Below are 21,194 nucleotides of genomic sequence, written 5' to 3'. Positions count from 1 at the left end.
AAAAAAGGGGGGGATATATCTAGTGCAGATAAAATCATATTATCCCTCAGAATCTAACTCTCAATTTGGAGAAAATATTGATGAAAAAAGAAAAATAAACAACACTACAAAGATGCAATCAACAAAAACTAGACAGTGAGAAACTAAAAAATAAATAGCCTGGGTTTTCTTTCAGAACCCACATATACAAAATCAAAGCAAAAGAGCAACAGACAGAAGGAGGAAATGGAGAGCAGATTAATGAATTAAAAGTAAACACAGGCTGGGTGCAGTGGCTCATGTCTGTCATCCCAAAACTTTATTTGTGACCAAGGGTTCAAGATCAGCCTAGGCAACATAGTGAGATCTCATCTCTACAAAAAAAATTAGCCAGGTGTAGTCATAGGTACCTACAGTCTCAGCTACTCGGGAGGCTGAGGTGGGAGAACTGCCTGAGGCCAGGAGTTCCGAAGTTGTAGTGGGCCATAATTGTGCCACTGAACTCCAGCCTGGGTGACAGAGTGAGTGAGACCCTGTCTAAAAAAGAGACGGGGGAAAGGGAGAACACAGTCTGGATATTTGAAGATATTGACAGATTACTGTTAATTATTTTGGATGTGCTAATGGTATCACGTTTATGTTTTAGAGTCCTTATTTTGTAGAATACACACTGAAATATTTACAGATGAAATAATACGCTGTCCAGGATTTGCTTCAATATAATCCAGGGAAGGGTGGATAGGGAAATGGCTGGGTCTACAGGTGAAATGAGACTGGCCATGAGCTGACTGTTGAAACTGAGTAACAGACACTAAGGAGTCAGTATGCTATTCTACCTTTATACATGCTTCAAATTTTACATAAATTTCTTTCTCAAAAGTCCATTTGATAGGAAAAAATCCTCTGAATAAATAGAAACAAAAGGGGTAATTTGGAAAATCCGAAGTTCAGAATTTAATCACAATGTTTTTTCAATCCGAAAACATGTGATTCCTAAAATATACCTTTAAAAACTAGTAAACTCTATTTGAAAAAATAATCACTATTTGAGAATTCAATAAATTCCCAAAAGGCCACTGTAAAACAGTTCCTTGATAACTGAAATAATGTCACTTTGATCAATGTTCAATATATATATTTGTGTTAAAAACATATAATAAACGTTTATTTATAATATATAATTTCTACTAATTAAATTTATGTTAACATATGTATGAAACTTTAAGTTGGCTGACTACTGAAGGAGTTACAGACCTAAGTGATAATCCAGATTTTTTATGTCCTGGGTATTGGAAGACACTTCCTCAGTATGAATTCTGATAAATAGCATAGCCATGCATAGATTAAATTGGCTACAAAACATTAAGATCCCCTGAGAACAAAAGGGATTCAGTATCTGTTCCCAGCCTTTCCTCCATTCATGCCAGACTGAAGAATAAGTAGGAAAGCAGCAGAATGATGAAACGAATCATGTGCTGTTCCAATCAGACAGACAGCAGCTTTAGGACACTAATGCTCCAGCTCTAAGAATGCATATGTGTTCACACATCCAAGTAGGCACGGGTGCTTGAGTATGTTTAAAGGGGAAGAAATGGAGATAACTGAATCAACATCTTCACAAAACAGGCAACTGGCAGCTGCTGAGTGCAGGGCAATGTGCAGAGCACTGAGTGTACAAAGATGAACAAGACATGCTCTCTGCATTTAAAAGCTCACTCTCTAAAACGCACACACACAAAAAAGGAAGAACACATGGGAGCATGAAATTATTGGCACAAAAGATGGCAGACCAATCTGAAGATGATAAGCCAATCTAAATCTACGAAACAGTTTTTCTTTAGTTACACATGCCAAGGGGCCAGCCTGGGAAACATGTCTCCACAACAAATATAAAAATTAGCTGGGCATGGCGGTGCATGCCTGTAGTCCCAGCTACCTGGAAGGCAAAGGCTGCAGTAAGCCAAGATCCAGGCACCACTTCAGCTTGAGAGATAGAGCAAGACTTTCTCAAAACAAACAAACAAAATCCCCAAGGGGTATCAACCCCAATTCAGACTCCATTACTTTATTATTTAATAAGATGCACAATTTTGACTAGAACTAATCTACAAGTGATTAAGAAAGTAAAAGTAAAAGCAGGCTTATGGTGATGACTGGCCAAATAAACATGCTCCATCATGATCACAGCGTTCAGAACAGCTTCCACAGCAACACTGGCCAGAAGTGAGGAGAAATGAAGTTCCACTGGTAAAACCATGTAACTTTAAAAAAAGTCAGTCAATGGGAAAGAGAAGAGTCTGAAAGTCAGCATAATATACCCAATACATGTTTGTTAAGGGGCTGTGAACTGAATGTCCACATTTCTCATTAGGAAGCAGAGTGAAGAGGGTACAAAGACACCCATCTTCTCACTGCTTGTCCTCACTGTATGTTTCAGCAGTAAGATATGACGAGAAAGGTGGGGAGAAGGGAAGGGTCATGGCAATGGAGGCAGGGCAAGGTTGGAGTCACACTGATTAAAATGGATAAGACAATGCTAAGCCAAGAATTTGCTATGCAGCCATAAAAAAGGATGAGTTTGCGTCCTTTGTAGGGACATGGATGCAGCTGGAAACCATCATTCTTAGCAAACTATCACAAGAGCAAAAAACCAAACACCACATGTTCTCACTCATAGGTGGGAACTGAACAATGAGATCACTTGGACTGGGGAAGGGGAACATCACACATCGGGGCCTATCATGGGGAGGGGGGAGGGGGGAGGGATTGCATTGGGAGTTATACCTGATAATAAATGATGAATTGATGGGTGCTGACAAGTTGATGGGTGCAGCACACCAACATGGCACAAGTATACATATGTAACAAACCTGCACATTATGCACATGTACCCTAGAACTTAAAGTATAATTAAAAAAAAAAAAAAAGAAACATCGAGAAGAAAATTTCATGCTTGTGACAGTTACAAGAGGTGAATAAAGAGGGAGAGATACTATCTCCTTTGGTGGATATTTTAAAAACGCCAATTCCTCTTAATTTACAAATTGAATGCAATTTCACATAAAATCCTGTAAGAATTTTTCATGGAATTGAACACACTGATTTAATGAAACTAGAAAAACACAGAATTCCCATGGGAAAACAAAAGTTCTAAGAAGAGCCAACTCAGTTCATGCTGATCAATCTTTCACTTATGAGCTGGGCTTTGTGCATTTTGACCTGTAAACATTTTCCTACCCTGCCATCATTAAGACAATCTCGCTCGAATTAGACCATATTAAAATTGAAAACCTCCATCCATAAAATGAAGACTGGGCCTGTAATCCCAGCACTTTGGGAAGCCCAAGTGGGCGGATCACCTGAGCTCAAGAGTTTGAGACCACCCTGGGCAACATGATGAAACCCCGTCTCTACTAAAATACAAAACATTATCCGGGTGTGGTGGCGTGCACCTGTAGTCCCAGCTACTCGGGAGACTGAGGCACCAGAATCGCTTGAGCCTGGGAGGCAGAGGTTGCAGTGAGCCGAGATCGCTCCACTGCACTCCAGCTTGGGCTACAGAGTAAGACTCCATCTCAAAAAAAAAAAAAAAAAAATGAAGACTGGGAGAAGTTATTTACAACACATAGAACTAACAAAGTAGGCCGGGCGCGGTGGCTCAAGCCTGTAATCCCAGCACTTTGGGAGGCCGAGACGGGCGGATCACGAGGTCAGGAGATCGAGACCATCCTGGCTAATACGGTGAAACCCTGTCTCTACTTAAAAAATACCAAAAACTAGCCGGGCGACGAGGCGGGCGCCCGTAGTCCCAGCTACTCGGGAGGCTGAGGCAGGAGAATGGCGTAAACCCGGGAGGCGGAGCTTGCAGTGAGCTGAGATCCGGCCACTGCACTCCAGCCTGGGTGGCAGAGCAAGACTCCGTCTCAAAAAAAAAAAAAAAAAAAAAAAGAACTAACAAAGTATTAGTAGTATCAGTAGGCAGAATTTATAAAGATGTCCAAAAGAAAAGTAGAAAAAGGATAAGCAACAGCAAATCGCAAAAAAAGAAATCCAAAAGCCAATAATGCAAATTAAAACAACACAGATTTACACCAATCACCCTCTAGAATGTTCAGGGACCTAGCAACCCTTATAAACTACTGGAGAGATTGCAAATTGAAGCAATCATTTCGGAGCAACTTGACAATATCAAATAAATGCACGCAACCAACTACCCCACAAACTCTGCTCTAAGGAAACTATAGAGAAATCCTCACATGGGTATATTCATCTTTTGGCAAAAAAAAAAAAAGTTTAGTGCGAAGCTTGTCTTGTTTTTTACTTTTATTTTAGGTTTAGGGGTATATGTGCAGGGTTTTTATATGGGTAAATTGTGTGTCGCGGGGGTTTGCTGTACAGATTATTTTTTCACCCAGGTAACAAGCATAGTAATCGATAGGTAGTTTTTTGATCCTCACAGCACTATTTATAATGCTGAAAAATTAGAAATATTTCAAATGTTTAAAAGTGATGGACAAATAACCAAACAAAGTGTTCAGGAAAACATATACAAGGTGAAGGGAACAAATACAAAAATATATATTGGAAGGTCACACACCAAAATTATGACAGCTGCTTCTAGAGGGGAGAAAGTTAGACAAAAGAATGGAAGTAGGGAATGTTATTTGTATTACTGTCTCTGATATTTATATATGTTTGTGTAGTATACACACACACGTACATGTACATCTTAGGTCAAAGAAAGACACATTTAATATCTGTTAATTGAACGTAGTAGGTATGTAGGTTTACAGATGCTCCTTGACTTATGATCAGGCAACCAATAAACCTATTGTAAATGGAAAATACTGTAAGTGAAAAACGGGTGTTTTATACATGTGATGGGATGTCAAAACACACAACACAATATCCAAAAAATGCTGGCAACACAGTATATAGAGTATTGTTTGCTTGCCTCATGATCTGATCACATTACCCTCGTGGTTGCACGGCAGAGTGGGAGCTTCAGTTCACTGTGATACCCAGCATCATGAGAGTATCCTACACATACTGCTAATCCAGGAAAAGATCAAAATGCTAAGTACAGATTCTATTGAACGTGTACTGCTTCTGCACCACCATAAAGTGGAAAAGTCTTAAGTTAAAAAAATTGCAAGTTGGGGACCATTTGTATATTATATTATTCTCTGTACTTCTCCTTCTCTCTCCCTTTGTTTTTAACTCGAAAAGAAAAACATCAAGATACAATATCCCAAATTATGCACATAAATTTCTCTAGTTAATGAAGTCTAGGGGAAAAAAAAAACAGTGAATTGGCTTTAACACATTGCATCAACCCACAAGTCTAGAGAAATACTGAAAAGGAAATTATCATATAATGTGCCTTGTGATACTTTGAGGTTGTGTATACATTAATGATTATATCTTAAGTATTCTGGGACTGGGACTTACTACTAAAATAGTTATTAGATTTTTTAAGAAATTTAGTCTATAGAAGCTAACACTGTAGCAAATAATTTATATCATTAATGTTACTTGCTTTCGCATTAAATTCCTCCACCTAGAATATTTACATGCAATGGTAACCATTAGATCCTTAAATATACAAAATATTTATTTGACGTTTAAGTGCTTAATTTCAAAACAACATTTTGAAGCAAATATTTTCAAATTACCCTACGAAGATACAGTAAAATGGAATTTTCATAATACAAATTAAATCCTCTACACTAAAGCACATGGCATGGGAATTAGCAAAACTTTACTTCCCCTCAACAAAAACAAGAGAGAAAGAGAAAGAAAAAGATTATCTTTCCCAATAATCTTTGTCTTAGTCCATTTCCACGCTGCTGATAAAGACATACCCGAGACTGGGCAATTTACAAAAGAAAGAGTTTTATTGGACTTACAGCTCCACATGGCTGGGGAGGCCTCATGATCATGGTGGAAGGCGGGGAGGAGCAAGTCACATCTTATGTGGACAGCAGCAGGCAAAGAGAGCTTGTGCAGAGAAACTCCCATTTTTTTTAAACCATCAGATCTCATGAGCCCCATTCACTATCATGAGAAGAGCATAGGAAAGACCCGCCCCCATGGTTCAATCATCTCCCACCAGGTCCCTCCCACAACACGTGGAAATTATGGGAACTACAAGGTGAGATTTGGGTGCGGACACAGAGCCAAGTCATATTAATCTTCAACCTCAAATTTTATGGAAAATAGCAGGCAAATGATGGATCTAGAATCAGGAGTATCAAGTTTAACTAACCTTTGCTTAAAAGAAACTATATAATCTTGAGACATTCCTTTCACGCCATTAATGTTTACTAAACTGCGTATAACCAATGAGGAATATGCTAAGCCACTGACGAAACCTCTTAGTAAACTATTTCTAATTTTTTGGAAATCAATGTTGAGCATAACTCTTAACTCTCACTTTTGTCCAGTATCACATATGGTGTGCTGGTTAGGGGGCCTGCATTTCTTCTGTACCTTCCTTTACTCAAACAGCCAGGGATATGCATTCATATAGAGGAACAAATATGAGCAGAGTCCACCACAAGTAAAATAGCCAGTAAGCACTGACCACTACTGCACAAGACCTCTTCAGAAACCTTTCAGTTAGGTACAAAAGCAGCCTAAAAGACACATTAACTGCGTGAAGGAAGAGGTCAAAGAAGGCTGCACAGCGGAGCACCAGTAAAAGGTTCATCCATTAAACAATTTCCCAGACAGATAAAGGGGTTAGGTAAAGAGCCTTCTAAGCCAAGGGCATTCTAAACCAACATGATGTACAAGAACACAGAGATGAGTTTGTAAATGGTGTGTTCAAAGAACTATAAGAACTGCAACGAGTGCTTCCAGCCTCTAAAGGACAAGCGGGAAAAAACAGGGCAGAAGGTTCCAATAGGTCCTTAACAGTACAAATATTCAGTCTTGCTAACTTCCTGGGCAAGAAGTTAATCATGCTCTACCTTCTATCACATAACAGTCATTTAAATCATACCTCCATTACTACACTTGGAGCCATTTGGGTGCAGACACTGTGTCTAATTCATTGTTGTATCCTTTAGAGCATTTACTATGGTTGTTTCAAAAGACACATCTCTCTGGGCACTAAGTGCCAAGAATTACGGTGCCACAAAGATAAATAAGACATAGTCCTTGTCCTTGTCTTAACTTCTGTAGGCTTCAGTTCTCCCACCTGAGAAATGAAGAGGTTGAACCAAATGATGGATGAACTCTTTTCCAGCTCTAAAATTCTAAGAGTCAAAAACTCAAAGCAGGAACACAGGTATCGGACAACAAAAATGAACTGTGACTGATGGAGTGAAAAAACCTAAGGAGGAGTGAATTAAAGGAGCAAGATTAAAGGTAGAGGCCAGAGAAGAACAGGGGGCGGTATCACAGACGTGACCAGGGCAATACGAGAAAAGGCCAGTACGGGCAGAATGCAAGCCCCTAAGCAGCCGACTATACGTGATACTGACGAACTGTGAAAGTTAGTGGATACAGACATACAGTTAGATAAAGGAATAAGTTCTGGTGTTTGATAGCATAGTAGGATGACTACAGTTAATAATAATTTATCATATATTTCAAAATAGCTAGAAGAGATTTGAAATGTTCCCAACACAAAGAAATAGCAAATGTTTAGGTGATGGAGATCCTAAATACCCTGATCTGATCATTACACATTGTATACATATATTAAGATACCATGGCATCTTATGTAGCAATTTAAATTTTTTAATTAACAAAAAAAGTTACACTAAAAATTGGTTCAAGAAGAATCATAAATGGCTTATTAAGAAGGCTCTTCAATCTAATAAATGTTGGAAAAATCTGCCATCTAGTGGCTTAAAACTCCTTAAAAAAACCAAGGAAGGAATCTGTCCAATGACCAGTGACCAATAAAGAAAAAGAAAGAAAGAAAATACTCCCCATATCCCAAAATTTAAAACTGCCTTAACCACACTTGGCAAAGTAAGGGCTCAAAAAACGTCACCTATCAATTCACAGCTAGAAGACATAACTCTTGGGAAAACTGAAATGTTCTCAATATTAATTCATTGTAGTAGATCCTAAACATTCTTTACTACAAAAATCCTGCTAGCTCAATATTTTAAACTCTGCTTATCCTCATTTATTAAGGTATTTATAAGAAGAAAGCATATATAATCATGACACTTTATATTAGCAGTTCTCAGATATAACAGAAGCCTCAGAATCACCTAAAAGTCTTGTTAAAATAGATTACTGGGCCACACTCTGCAGCATTTGAATCAGGAAGTCTAGCATCGACTCCAATAATTTACATTTCTCTATTTTTTTTTTTTTTTTTTAAATTTTTGAGACTGAGTCTCACTCTGTCACCCAAGCTGGAGTGCAGTGGTGGCACAATCACAGCTCACTACAGTGTACCTCCCAGGTTCAAGTGATCTTCACACCCTCAGCCTCCCAAGTAGTTGGGAATACAGGCACGTGCGTGCCTGGCTAATTTTTTTCTTTTTAAAATCTTTTGTAGAAACAGGATCTCCCTTTATAGCCCAGGCTGGTCTCAAACTCCTAGGTACAAGTGACCTTCCTGCCTTGGCCTCCCAAAGTGCTGGGATTACAGGCATGAGCCACTGTAACCAGCCAAGAATCTGCATTTCTAACCATTTCCCCAGTTATTCTGATGATGCTGGTCAGGGACCACACTTTGAGAACCACTGCTTTACTTTATGTTTGAATCTGTTATCTGATCTCTAGAAGATACACTTTACTATAGGTCAAATTATGATGCATCAGACTATTTAGTCAACATGTGCTTAAGAATAATCACAGAAAACTGATTATATTGAATGATTAATTATTAAAGATAAAATTTGGGAACTTTTCCTGGACTTCTTAGTTCATTAATGAAATCATTACTTGGCAATTTGATGACTGGGCATCATATTTAAAACTGAGTGGTACTCAGTTATAAATTTCTTAAAATACAATTTAGAGTTTAGAATCAAGAAGTATGGAAAGGCCAGGCACAGTGACTTACATATGTAATTCCAGCAGTTTGGGAGGCCCAGGCAGGAAGTTCACTTAAAGTCAGGAGTTAGAGACCAGCTTGAGCAACATGGCAAGACCCCATTGCCTCAAAAATTTAAAAATTAGCTGGGTGTTGTGACACATACCTGTAGTCCCAGTTACTCAGAAGGCTGAGGAGGGAGGATCGTCCAGGAGGTAGAAGCTGCAGCAAGCCAAGATCACATATATCACTGCACTCATATATGAAGGACAGAGCGAGACCCCGTCTCAAAAAAAGAACTAGAAAAAAATCTACGAAGTTCAACACTCCTTACTTTCTACCTCCCAAACAGAACTAGACCCACACTCAGACAGATTGTCGGATGACATAAAACAGGGACCAGAAAACATTTTGTGTAAAAGGCTAGATTATAAATATTTCAGGCTCTGTGGGCCATATGGTCTCTCACAACTACTAGTTTATGTCAGAGCATGAAAAAAAACCAGACAATATGTAAAAAAAAAAAAAAAAGTGTGGCTATGTTCCTATAAATCTTTCTTTATAAACACTGAAATTTGAATTTCATATAATTTTCATGTATGATAAAATATTCTTTTGAGGTTTTTTTCAACAATTTAAAAAATATAAAATCTATGCTTAGAAACAGGCCACAATTGGCCCACAGGCCAAAGTTTGCCAGAGAAAAGCTTCCTGGGCATGGGAATCAAAGACATGAATTTACCACTGAACAGTCATGCCATCTTAGGAAAGTTTCTTAAGCTCTAGGAGCTTAGGTTTCTCTACACACACAAGAGCAGTTATGAAACCATCTCATATTGTGATGAGTAGGATTCAGCATATATAAGTATCTGGTCATCAGTAAAGGCTCTATCAAGTTAATTTCATCTATTATAATCTTCAATTGAAGGCAATTCAATGTTCAGAAAGTGTCTAAAACTTGCAAGGTGCTAAGCTAGCAGTGTAGGAAATACTGTGTGATGAAATCAAGTATTCCCTGCCCTCATGGAGTTTATAATCTTATGGCATGACTACATCATTAACTGACCGCAATCTTAATACTACCTTCTTCGACCCAGCAGGCGGAGGTGATCCCATCTTACAGAAACATCTATTCTGATTCTTCGGTCACCCTGAAGAGGCGTGACCAAAGAATCACTTGTGAAATTACAGTAAGACTGTAATTTCACCAAAGAGAAGTTTGGAAAAACCCTTCCATTCATACAGTTGCTCCACCTAGCTCTTACATTTTAATTCTTCCAAAGTCAGGCTTTCACTTATTTACTGAGAAATATATATTGAGCACCAAGTATGTGCCAAGCCCTAGTCTAAAAGCTGAAAATAGAGCCGTAAATAACACAGATGAAGTTTCTGCTTCCATGGAAATTACATTCCAGTGTATTAGTATTGCTTTCTCTCTTTACATGCTTTGACAAAGTCAAGTATATTTAACAATTTAACCAAAATCTACTGACAAGTACTCCATGCGAAGCACCGTGCTGCTGAGACTAATGATACAGTTCTAAGACAGGGTTTTTGGCTTTAAAAACAACAATGATATTTTGAGAAATACAGAAATTTACACAAGCCTAGAGTTATCTAGACCAGGGGCCAGCAAACTCCAGTCCCTCAAATCAAATTCAGCCCACCGTCGATTTCTGTAAATAAAGCTTTACGGAACACAGCCACACTGTGAATTTTATATGTTGTCATGTCTGCTTTCACACTACAAGAGGAAAGTTAAGCAGTCATAACAGAGACCATATGGCCCACACAGTCTAAAATATTTACAATCTGCCCCTTTACAGGAAGTGTGCTGACCGCTGGCACGGAGCAAAGAAAACATGAGAGGGTGTAATAGGAAGCTAGACAGATGAAGGCCAAGCTACAAAAGGCCTTTAATACTAATCTAAGAAGTGATATCTCTCTCCCAAGGGCTAAAGGAAATCAGAGAAGGATTTCTAAGTAGAGAAGTAAATGATCAGAGTTGTATTTAGGACCTGTAATTCATTCTAGCAACAGAAATGAAAAGAAATTAGAGGAAGAGAAAACAACTTGATAAGTAAATTGGGTCAGAAGTAATGAAGGTCTGAAGTATAAGGATGGCACTAGAAATGGGGAGGAGGAGGCACACTAAAGAAGCAGAATCAACAAGGCTTGAAGATCGTAAGAATGAGTTGAGAATTATCTAACATAAATCTCAAATTCAGGCCTGGTGGAAATATTATACATCAAGATACGGGAATACATGAGAAGAAGCAGGGTTGAAGGAGGAAAATTATGAACACAGAATATAATAAGTACAAGGTACTTGTGAGCTATCCAGGAAAAGATGTTCAGTAAGCGAGTGAATAAGCAGCTTTGTGGCCTAGGAGTACCTTCTGGGATATAGACTTAGAAGGTATTACATATGCATTTAAGTGGTTAAAAACCACTAGGTCTGAAGAAGGCTGCCTATAAAAATACATAGAATAGGTAAGGGAAAAAATATGGCCAAAAGATTCCATTAAAATATGATGAGAATTGATAACCAAGTTTAATGTAGGAGCAATACAGAGCTGACCCCTGAATACCACAGGGGTTATGGGTGCCAGCCCCCAAGCAGGCAAAATCCATGTATAACTTTTGACTGCCCCAAAATTTAACTACTAATAGGCTAATGTTGACCCAAGCCTTACCGATAACAAAAACAGTCTATTAACACATATTTTATAGGTATTACATACTGTATTCTTATAGGAAAGTAAGCTAAAGAAATGAAAATGTTATTAAGAAAAAATCCTAAGATTAAATACATTTACAGTACTGTACTGTATTTATCAATGCCGTATGTTTACATAGTCTGTTTACAAGATCAATCATCTGTCTGAAAGGGTGCGCACCACAGCTGCAGATTCAACCTGTGGCGCATATCGAGCGATTCATCTTTTTCTTGTCATGTCGTGACTTCTCCCTGCTTCCTGGGAGCACTTCCAGCATCACTAGTGGGACTTCGTATGGGTCCCATGGCATTATTCAAGGTTTACTGTACCGCACTAAACACTATGAAAAATACATGAGAACCTCGAGAGATTACTTTTTACTGTGATACGCAATTTCCTGGAGACTAACTGCTCACTTGGAGATGATTAGCATCATGCAACATTTTAAGTGAGTACTTGCAACACAAGCTCACTGCAACAGCAACAGGTGGCTACAAAATTATTACCATAGTACAGTATTACCACAGCTACTTTATGCAGTTATTATTTAACACTACATCTTTATGATTGTTTACATTTCTCTTGACTGTGAATGTCACCATACACGGTATGTAAGTTTTGATAAATGTTATTTTTTTATAATAGATTTGTGTATATTACATGGTAATAAAATAGAATTATATCTGCATATATTTTATGCATTCATGACATATCTTTTTCTCAATATTTTTGATACTTCCAAGGTATGTGGTTCATCTGCAAGTTTCTTCATATTGTTGCCAATCTTCAAAAAAAATTTCTAATATATTTATTGAAAAAAATCTGTGTATAAGTGGACCCATGCAGTAGAACCCTGTGTCGTTCAAGGATCAACTGTACAGGCAGCATTCCGCATCCATGGGTTCTGCATATGGGGATTCAACCAACCACAGATAAAAAATATTCAGAAAAAAAAGGGATGGTTGTATCTGTACTGAACATGTATAGACTTTTTTTCTTGTCATTCTCTAAACAATACAGTATGACAACTATTTATAGAGCATTTACACTGGAGTCTAGAGACGACGTGAAATACACAGGAGGATGTGCATAGATTATATGCAAATACTACGCCATTTCACATCAGGGACTTGAGCATTTGTGGATTTTGGTATCCAGGAGGGGTCCTAGAACCCAGCCTCCACAGATACCAAGGAATGACTGTGCAAAAATAAACTGTATTTCTATAGGCCAGGTGCAGTGGCTCATGCCTGTAATCCCAATACTTTGGGAGGCCAAGATGGGCGGATCACTGGAGGTTAGGAGTTCGAGCCCACCTTGGGCAACATGGTGAAACCCTGTCTCTACTAAACATACAAAAATTAGCTGGGTGTGGTGGTAGACGCCTGTAATCCCAGCGACTCAAGAAGCTGAGGCAGGAGAATCACTTGAACCCAGGAGACAGAGGTTGCAGTGAGCGGAGATCACGCCACTGCACTCCAGCCTAGGCAACAGAGCGAGATTCTGTCTCCAAATAAATAAATAAATAAACTATATTTTTATATACTAGCAGTGAACAGTGAAAAAAGCTAACTAAGGTAGGAAATATATCTCAAACTTCAGACACTAGCGTACCTCTTTCAAATGATTTTTTGGTATTTTAAAGGTATCATTTACATACCTCTTCATTTGTTCATTTATTTAAAGTTAGCACATAAAAGCTAAACAACTGTGCTTTATTATAACCACTACTCTCTGTGACACCACAGATTTTTTACATAAATTAAAAACATTTGTGCATGTAAAATGTAAAGCCATCATGTTGCCGTATTTGGGAGATACACAGTGAATGGAAAAAGATAAAATAATACCTAAAACGGAGTGACTTCCTGACTGCCAAGATGATGGCAGTGGTTCCTAACTGTGATATGGGGTGCAAGATGCCCCACACAGGTTTTACAAAGGCAGATATTCTTGAGTAAATGTGATGATATAGATTGTATGCACTTATTACATGTCCCGGTTCAAACTGGAGTAGGAGTAGGGGGAGAGCTGGCAGCATCATATAAGCATCATATATGTGGTTTTGTAAAATATATGTATGCAAATATTATCTAGCTACGAATACATATAAAGAACAAATATATGTGTCAATTAGAAGATTCTTGGCAAAAGGAATTTAAGTATAAAGTTCTACTGGTAAGGGTCTCCTTACAGTAGACATGGAAAATCTAGGTACTTCAGCTAAATGTCAATACTATAACACTACTTTTGCTGTCTGTGTTTACTAAACAAACTTCTGATTACAATTGGGATTCCCACATAGGTCTATTAAGACAAGTGTCCTGGTCCATTTTATAGTTTTCAAAATAAAATATGATATTGGCTCACTGATGCTTTTTTCTTTACATAGATCTTTTGAGCTACGTTAGCCCCTAAGTGTGATATCCTCTCTGCACATTGACAAATTCAGTTTTCTGGGTCTTTGAAGTTTTCTGGATTAGAGTAACCTCGCTAAAGAGAAAACTGTTTCTCTCTGAGCATGAAATCTTGATAACATGAACCTGTGTTTTACTCATGTTTGTCACCCCTACCTGCAACAAGTGCCTTAGTGGTCTGACTGGCATTTATAGGCTTCCAAGGAAGTCAAAATAAACACACATGCATACACATGCTCACCCCATGCAGACAGACAAGAGAAGATGGATATTCAGTTCTGCTACTTCTACACCTGTGTCAACCATCAATCTTAGCTCCTTATGGGCCCAGGCCTGGCCTCACAGTACTTCTTCGCCCAGTTTTTTTAGGCAGCTACAACCAATGGAAGGGAGATAGCAACTAAAATCAAATTTATTGCTATCCCTCATTAGGGCAACTTCAAAGCAAGGAACATATCCTAGTCATTATCCCATTCATCTCATTAAATCTCCCAGAGCTTATAGCACAAGGATTTTTTTTTTTTTTACTTCCAATAAGTACAATATTTATTAAACATATCTTTAGTTGTTTTGTTACATAGTGTGCAACAAATTACAATATTCTGCAGCCACAAATTATATGCAGAGTATGAAGAAACTATTAATCAGATAGTGTAATCTTTCCATTTATAACTCTACAAGGAAGAACTAGCAAATCAGATCTTACATATAACATCTCACTAAACTTTATGCATGGAAAGTGACAGACACTGCTTGTGCTGTTTGATACAAAATGGCTGAACTTCATCTTCAGAAGACTAAACCTGACATCTAAACATGCCAATATAAACATCAAAACAAAATATATTCTACCCAACCACGGGAAACAGTCTGGTATCAGGAAAGCAACAAGGATTACACACATTATTTTATAAACCAGCAAACAAAGGTTTAAAACAGTTCTGAAAATGAAGTTAGCTGTCTTGAGTCAAGGGAATAAAAAAAAAGTCAGTATTGACCATTTACAATCTCTGACCTTTGTGGAGACGGTAAGAATCTGTTGTAGTGCAGCTACATACAGTACAATTCAGGCAATTTTGTTTTTTCACTTGGGTTCAGATTGCAAATTCACTGCTGTGAGAAAAGGACAGAGGCAAATTTTAGCAGCAACCTCCACCTGACTGCTTGACCGGAGTGCTCTGAATTTTAACATTGGACTTCTCAGCACCACCAGCTGTTGCTCCGGGACCCATTCGCTTTTTAATATCAGCTGCCATCGTCATGAAAGACTGTTCTACATTCGTTGCATTCTTAGCACTGGTTTCCAAAAACGGAATTCCAAGGGAATCAGCAAATTCCTTTCCTGTTGTGTAGTCTACTGCTTTCTTTGTGGTCAGATCACATTTGTTCCCTACCAACAATTTGTTGACATTTTCACTGGCATAACGATCTATTTCCTGCAGCCACTGTTTAACATTACTGAAGGACTCCTGATCTGTCACATCATACACAACTATGATGCCATGGGCTCCTCTGTAATAACTGGAGGTGATTGTTCGAAATCTTTCCTGGCCTGCTGTGTCCCATATTTGAAGCTTGATTGTTTTCCCGTCTAACTCTATAGTTCTTATTTTGAAATCCACACCAATTGTGCTGATGTAGCTTTCTGTATATGTATCATCTGCAAACCTAAGAAGAAGGCAAGACTTTCCAACCCCAGAGTCGCCAATCAGAAGTAACTTGAATAAATAATCACCATGAAATATTAGTCTCTCCTTCAAATTCTAAGATCAGGCCAGGTGGAGTGGCTCACACCTGTAATCCCAACACTTTGGGAGGCCAAGGCAGGCAGTTCACTTGAGTTCAGGAGTTCAAGATCAGTCTGACCAACACAGTGAAACCCCGTCTCTCATGATCTGCCCGCCTCAGTCTCCCAAAGTCCTGAGATTACAGGTGTGAGCCACCGCGCCCGGCAATAAAAATCAGCACAAGGATTTTTAACTGGAGGGGAGGACACCTGATCAAGTCTTTGAGGATAGGACCTAGGTATGCAATTTTTAAAATTTTCAATAGGTAATTCTGCTGTCCACACCTTGTTAAGAGTCATTGGCCTGGCACAGAATGTCAATAAAAGTACTAATGAATAAATTAACTTAGATTTCTTGGACGTTCTTGCCTGTTTCCTTCCCTCAACCCACAGCTGATGCTAAAGAACATAAGCTGAAGATTTAATTCCCTCTCGAGCCTTAGGGTGGATTTAAGCAACTCCACTGCAAAAACACAATATATTCAGCATCTACCTATATGGTTTATTCCACATCTACTTTTTATCCAGATTTAAATGACTATCCAGGTTCTGAAACCAAATTCCCAATTTCCATCCCAATACCAGCAATTTAATTTTTGAAGTCTTAACTCAAACTTGTTCTCCCAGGAAAAGTAAGTCTTGTCTCTGAAGGCTGCTGTTGCCTGCCAGGTATCCCTGACAATGAATCTTTCCACAGTGCCTGCAAACTCTCCACCACAATTTTCCTCTGTCAAATGCTACATAGTAGTCTACAATGACCTTCCTTGGTGCTTGAAGAACTGTGGTCTGTGCCCAGTACAGTGCCAGAAAAGTGTGGTAAAGAAAGAGTTAATGACTTGCTTTGGGATTACACAGTTAGAAAGCAGAACAACCAAGAACAGAATTCAGGGCTCCTGTCTCCTATTCTAGTACACATTCTATTACATTAAAAAATATTTTTAAAATTTTCTGTAGATATAAAACCAACTGTAGTAGTGGTTGCACAACTCTATACATTTAGTAAAAATCAATCAATTATATACTGAAAATCAGTGTCAAAGGGTCATCAAGGAAAGTGAACATGAGTGGCTTTTCAAAAAGCACAGCTTCTCCCAAGAAAGTAGGTATGTTCTCTGCCTTTTGACTTTGTTGAGATGTAAATTAGAGTCTAGAAGTAGCTACCTTCAAATACTAATTACCTTTTTGTAGCTATCAAGGAAATGTTGGAAATACAAAGCCACGTCAGATGTTGCTTATAAAAATTTTCAACAAAATTGAAAACAAAAATAGGAACAAAATCACAAAAATAAAAAAGTTATATACTACTGAAAGCAATAAGTGCCACTTAAAAATCTATACATAAAGTGTTCTATTTGAATCTAATTCATTAAGTGTGATTTGGGACTGTATGATTCCCAGATAGGGTGTAAACTCCTACAGGGCAGGCACTACATTTGAATCTCCAGCAGCAAGCATAGTACCTACCGTGAACAAAAAGCTTCATGCCATCTCATCTAACAGTGCAGAGATCAGAGAATCTTCTCAGCCAGAATTAGGCTGTAATCTCTGCTAAAACCAACGGAGCAAAGAGAACATTAAGAATACAAAAAAGATGGCAGCGAGGTGTTGGGGTAGGTTGAAGAAAGGAAGCAAGACTGGAATGAGATAGTCTGAGTGTTTAAGGATAAAATACATTAGGCTGTGAGTTAGGATATGTAAGAAAGAAAATAGTCAAAATCAGCATATTCATAGAGCTTATCCCAAAGCTTCTCAACTAATTTTTGTTTCATATTGCCAAATTTACTATCTCAGTTTCACTTCTTCAACAATGCTCACAACATTAGACAAAACGATGAATTTCATACAACCCTGAGTTTGTATATTACCAATTTATCGAAATTCAACTCTGGCTGATTTTCTTCACATTTATAAAATCTTTGTGGATGATAAACATCACAGGCCCACATTACTGAAATAACTGAAAATAAATAAAAATAAGATAAATATTTCAGCTTCTTTCGTTTAAAAAAAAAAAGACCACATAATGGAAAATACAAACAAGCTAGCAAAATTTTCGTCATGTACAACAGGCCACTTACACATGCTCCTTGCTTTACAACAATCTTCATTCAGAAACAATAATGCAGTCATCCATCTCCAAACTGACTGCCACCAAGAGATGTATATGATTGTACAACCAACAAAAGGCCCTCTTTCTTTGGTTTGATAATATATCAAACTTTTCAGACATTCTTATTTAAATGGAGACTGTCCCTCAAAAATACCCTATTTTTGCTTAGATCCTGAGTCAAAAAGTAAACATCTTAAAAGTAATAAGTATAATCTGACTTTAAGGAAATTTATCCCATAATAACTCTTCAGTATGATCATTTCAATCCTACAGTCCCACTTACCTTCCTGAAATAATGCCAGGAAAAAAGAAATCAAATATTGACTCTTATAACAACTGAAGAGAGTGGAGTAGTCAGTATGAAACAATCAATCAAACAAAAACAGTCCAGCATTAAGATATAAAATACTCTTCTTTTAAAAGGGATGAGAGGCAAAAAAAAAAAAAACACAGAAATGTGGGGTATGAAGAAGAATACAAAATGGAAAAGGAGAAAAAAGGAAAAGTCAAAAGAAAGAAACATAAATTTTCTTCTCTACTCAAAAAATAAGAGTTATTTATTCAAGGTGCCCTCAGAGCCAGAGCTCATATACTATTCATTGCGGCTTTTACAAAGGTGTATACTACGTATTCCTTGCTTTCAAGTATCTGATAGTCTAATTGGAGATATGAGATATGTGTCCATCTATTTGAACTACCATAACAAAATACCTGAGAGACTGAGTAATTTATGAAGAACAGAAACCTATTTTCTCACAGTTCTGAAGACTGGGAAGTTCACAAGGTGCGGTGAGGTTGGTTGTCTGGTGGGAGCTGCTCTCCACTTCCAAAATGGCACCTTGTTGCTGCATCTGCCAGGTGGGAAGACAACGCGTGGAGCCCCTTCTATGAGGGCCTTAAACGCACTCATGAGGGAGGATTCCTAACGGCCTCATCATGTCTTAAAGGCCTCACCTCTTAATGCCATTGCATTGGCCATTAAGTTTCAACACACGGATTTTGGAGGGCAGATGTTCAAACTATAGAAGGATATATTCATCAAAACAGAAAACAATTAACAATAAAATATGGTATATTTAAATAGTGCCCAATAGCAGTTATATATAAGATAATGAGTAGGTCCTTGTTACGTGTAGCGTGAACTAGTACCTGATCATCTACGAGTCACCCAGCCTCTAGTATCTCCCTATGGAATCAACATTCCTCAAAGCACAAATGATCGTATTTCCTCAGCTCAAAAATTTGAGTCCCCTAAAGAATAAGCTGCCTCTTACCACTCCCAATTAATGGGCCTCGACCTGCCGTTCCCATGTCCTGTCTCCCACCACCACTATCACCTCCCTTGTTCTCAGACACACACTCTACAGTGTCAGCCAAGGAACACCACTTACAATTTCCCAAAACTATACCATGACTTCCTTTCCCTTGCCACTATTAACATTGTCACTTTGTCTAGAATGTCCATCATATCTGGATTGTATCCATTCACCAAAGCAAGTCCAAGTGCTACCTGCGATGCTTCTCTGCTCCTTCAAGCAAGTAGTAGCTCCCTATTTGGACCCCCACATCACTGTATCTGCATCCCTTTAAGGCGCTTATTTTCTAGCTTGCATTCTAGTTCACATATATACATTTTTAATATATTTATATATGAAATATATACATTTACATATATAATATGAATATATTTATATTATTTACATTTATATAATAAACATATAATATATATTTTAATACATGTGAAATACATTTTTATATATTATATACGTTTAGATACATAAATTATATATACACACACACACACACACACACACACAGAGCATTCAGAGAAAGAAATGTATTTTAGACATTAGTAAAATATATACGCATACACTGGATGGGCGTGGTGGCTCATGCCTGTAATCTCAACACTTTGGGAGTCCGAGGCGGGAGGATGACCTGAGGTCAGGAGTTGGAGACCAGCCTGGCCAACATTGTGAAACCCAGTCTCTACAAAAATACAAAAATTAGCCAGACCTATGTCAAGTGCCTGTAATCCCAGCTACTCAGGAGGCTAAGGCAGAAGAATCACTTGAACCAGGGAGACAGAGGTTGCAGTGAGCTGAGATCACACCACTGCACTTTAGCCTGGGCAACAGAGTGAGACTCGATCTCAAAATAAATAAATAAATAAAATTTTATAGGAACACCTCCAGTCTGCAACTCCCAGTGCGAGCGACACAGAAAACCGGTGATTTCTGCATTTTCAACTGAAGTACTGGGGTCATCTCACTAGGGAGTGCCGGACAATCGGTGCTGGTCAGCTGCTGCAGCCCGACCAGTGAGAGCTGAAGCAGGGCGAGGCATCGCCTCACCTGGGAAGCGCAAGGGGGAAGGGAATCCCTTTTCCTAGCCAGGGGAACTGAGACACACAACACCTGGAAAATCGGGTAACTCCCACCCCAATACTGAGCTTTAAGCAAACGGGCACACCAGGAGAATATATCCCACACCTGGCCGGGAGGGTCCCACGCCCATGGAGCCTCCCTCATTGCTAGCACAGCAGTCTGCCATCTAACCCCAAGGCAGCAGCGAGGCTGGGGGAGGGGCACCCGCCATTGCTGAGGCTTAAGTAGGTAAACAAAGCCGCTGGGAAGCTCGAACTGGGTGGAGCTCACAGCAGCTCAAGGAAACCTGCCTGTCTCTGTAGACTCCACCTCTGGGGACAGGGCACAGCTAAACAACAAAAACAAAAAAGCAGAAGAACCTCTGCAGACGCAAACGACTCTGTCTGACAGCTTTGAAGAGAGCAGTGGATCTTCCAACACGGAGGTTGAGATCTGAGAAGGGACAGACTGCCTGCTCAAGTGGGTCCCTGACCCCTGAGTAGCCTAACTGGGAGACATCCCCCACTAGGGGCAGTGTGACACCCCACACCTCACAGGGTGGAATACACCCCTGAGAGGAAGCTTCCAAAGTAAGAATCAGACAGGTACACTTGCTGTTCAGCAATATTCTATCTTCTGCAACCTCTGCTGCGGACACCCAGGCAAATAGGGTCTGGAGTGGACCTCAAGCAATCTCCAACAGACCAACAGACAGTCCTTCTGACTGTCAGACGGAAAACTATCAAACAGGAAGGACACCTATACCAAAACCCCATCAGTACGTCACCATCATCAAAGACCAGAGACAG

The 21,194-nt window shown here is 38.8% G+C and overlaps 2 protein-coding genes across 3 annotated transcripts in view; both read right to left on the bottom strand.

Moving 5' to 3' along the window:
• Positions 1-21,194, bottom strand: part of NBAS (NBAS subunit of NRZ tethering complex) — a 426,675-nt gene that overhangs the window by 341,965 nt on the left and 63,516 nt on the right. The gene's annotated exons all lie outside the window — the stretch shown is intronic.
• Positions 14,636-19,330, bottom strand: LOC117063061 (ras-related protein Rab-1A-like). Its single transcript, XM_033176833.1, has 3 exons — positions 19,294-19,330; positions 17,775-17,866; positions 14,636-15,886 (listed from the first exon to the last, which is right to left on the bottom strand). Exons 1-3 carry the CDS (start codon positions 19,328-19,330, stop codon positions 15,263-15,265), a joined length of 753 nt encoding a protein of 250 aa, XP_033032724.1. The 3' UTR covers positions 14,636-15,262.

This window comes from Trachypithecus francoisi, unplaced genomic scaffold (assembly GCF_009764315.1).
Source record: "Trachypithecus francoisi isolate TF-2019V2 unplaced genomic scaffold, Tfra_2.0 Lachesis_group17, whole genome shotgun sequence".
NCBI classification, from domain to species: Eukaryota; Metazoa; Chordata; class Mammalia; order Primates; family Cercopithecidae; genus Trachypithecus; species Trachypithecus francoisi.
The sequence above is the reverse complement of the archived record's forward strand: the minus strand, read 5'-3'. Positions and strand labels throughout refer to the sequence as shown.

Excerpts from the sequence above, each read along its gene's own strand:
- LOC117063061 (XM_033176833.1), bottom strand. The coding sequence starts at position 19,330 with ATGGGAACGGCAGGTCGAGGCCCATTAATTGGGAGTG. Across the intron at positions 17,867-19,293 it reads AGGCCCATTAATTGGGAGTG|TTATTTCAGTAATGTGGGCC; the intron begins GTAAGAGGCAGC and ends ATTTATTTTCAG. Across the intron at positions 15,887-17,774 it reads AGTTGAATTTCGATAAATTG|AATTTGAAGGAGAGACTAAT; the intron begins GTAATATACAAA and ends GCCTGATCTTAG.